This window comes from Mandrillus leucophaeus, unplaced genomic scaffold (assembly GCF_000951045.1).
Source record: "Mandrillus leucophaeus isolate KB7577 unplaced genomic scaffold, Mleu.le_1.0 Scaffold97, whole genome shotgun sequence".
Taxonomy (NCBI): Eukaryota; Metazoa; Chordata; class Mammalia; order Primates; family Cercopithecidae; genus Mandrillus; species Mandrillus leucophaeus.
Window position 1 is genome coordinate 1,059,930 of NW_012110585.1, and position 1,895 is coordinate 1,061,824.

The following is a 1,895-nucleotide window of genomic DNA, read 5'->3' on the forward strand; positions in this document are numbered from 1 at the left end:
GGGGGCCAGAGGGACTTTGGGAACTCACTTGGAACAGGGGCTGATCACAGTCGGCGTGGGTGGGTAAACCAAGGCAACATTCACTCGCTCGCTGCCGTTCTTGGGGCAAATGATCTCTGCCACTCCTTCTGGTCTGGGCTGACTCAGCAACTCCCCTGCAGGAGGAGAGAGAAAAATGTGTTACGGAGATGTGCCCTAAAAATGGGCTCACTTTACAAAGAAAGCACTGCTTGGGGATGGGAGCAGGGGGAGAAGGGCAGAGGTGAAGCAGCGAAGGGTCTGAGAACAAATGTGCAACCAAGAACAGCAGAATTGCCTGGGCGCCGGCTCCAACACCTACATTCTCCTTTGCGTCACCGTGGAGAAAATTCTCGTGGTCATGGCAGGAGGGCCCACACTAGACAAAGACAGCATCTGTCACTGCTCTGCTCACCTTCCTTCTAACAGACTGACTCCAGGGATCTTTATCTAGATGTCACCGGCTGAGCCAGAGTCCCCAGAGCCCACTGAAGCAAGGGCTGCCAAGGAGGTGTTCATAATTAGGATTTGGGGCAGATGGGACTCAAGCAGACCACAGCGACCATTCAACAAAGCCCTGTATAAATGATCTGGAAACACAGCAGACCAAAGGTGTTAAAAAGGCAAACAGCCTAAGATGAGCCCAGCCTCCCCCGGGCAAGGGGACTGCCCTGATAGGTATGTGTGAAGTGGATGCACCAACACAACACTATCTAGACACATAATTAACCTAATGGATCACCACAGTACCTAAAGGAAGGCTATTACTCTGCATGCCCTGGATGTAATCTCTCTTCAACTAGATCACTAAATCTCTAAAAGCAGTGATGACTTCCATTCTCTCATCCACATACCCAGGGCACCGTGCCCTTTCTCAGAGAGTACTCAAGAAACAGCTCCTGGCTGAAGATGGGACATGTTATTGTTCAAACTGCCCTACTTAAACACAGGAACTAAATTTTTTGTTGTTGTTTTTGAGACAGGGTCTTGCTTTGTCACCCAGGCTGAAGTGCAGTGGACTAATCATAGCTCGCTGCAGCCTCAATCTCCCAGGCTCAGTGATCCTCCCACCTCAGACTCCTGAGTAGCTGGGACCACAAGTATGCAGCACTACATCTGGCCAAATGTTAACCTTTTCCTTTATTTTTGTAGAGACGGGAGTCTCGATATGTTTCCCAGGCTGGTCTGAAACTTCTAGCCTCAAGCAATCCTCCCACCTCAGCCTCTCAAAGTGCTGGGATGACAAGTGTGAGCCAGCATGTCTGGCTTCTAGAAAGTCATTTAACCAAATCAAGGATGTGAAATGTACGCCAACTGGGGAAAGACACTACTGCAATTAAAACTTCAACTCTATGCACCAACCACTTCTACTGCTGACTTGAAATTCTAGAGACTCCAGGCTGGGCGCAATGGCTCATGCCTGTAATCCCAGAACTTTGGGAGGCCGAGGCAGGTGGATCACAAGGTCAGGAATTCGAGACCAGCCTGGCCAATATGGTGAAACCCCATCTCTACTAAAAATACAAAAATTAGCCAGGCGTTGGTGGCAGGTGCCTGTAGTCCCAGCTACTCAGGAGGCTGAGGCAGGTGAATCGCTTCAACCTGGGAGGCGGAGGTTGCAGTGAGCCGAGATTGTGCCACTGCATTTCAGCCTGGGTGACAGAGTGAGAATCTGTCTCAAAAAAAGAAAGAAAAGAAAAGAAAAAGAAAAAAAGAAATTCTAGAGACTCCAAAGAACAGCAGTCCCCTCATCCCTGGGAGATGCGTTCCAAGCCCCCAGCAGATGCCTGAAACTGAGGACAGTACCAAACACTATAAAGGCTATGTATTTGCCTATAAGTAGATACCTATGATAAAGTTTAATTTAAAAATTAAGC

General features: G+C 48.8%; 1 protein-coding gene across 1 annotated transcript in view; it reads right to left on the reverse strand.

The window, feature by feature from the left end:
• The window catches only part of MFHAS1 (malignant fibrous histiocytoma amplified sequence 1), a 129,640-nt gene that overhangs the window by 19,622 nt on the left and 108,123 nt on the right, over positions 1-1,895 (reverse strand). Inside the window, exon 4 of the mRNA XM_011970769.1 lies at positions 29-155. Within this exon, the coding sequence (XP_011826159.1) occupies positions 29-155 (127 nt within the window). The remainder of the gene's footprint in view (positions 1-28; positions 156-1,895) is intronic.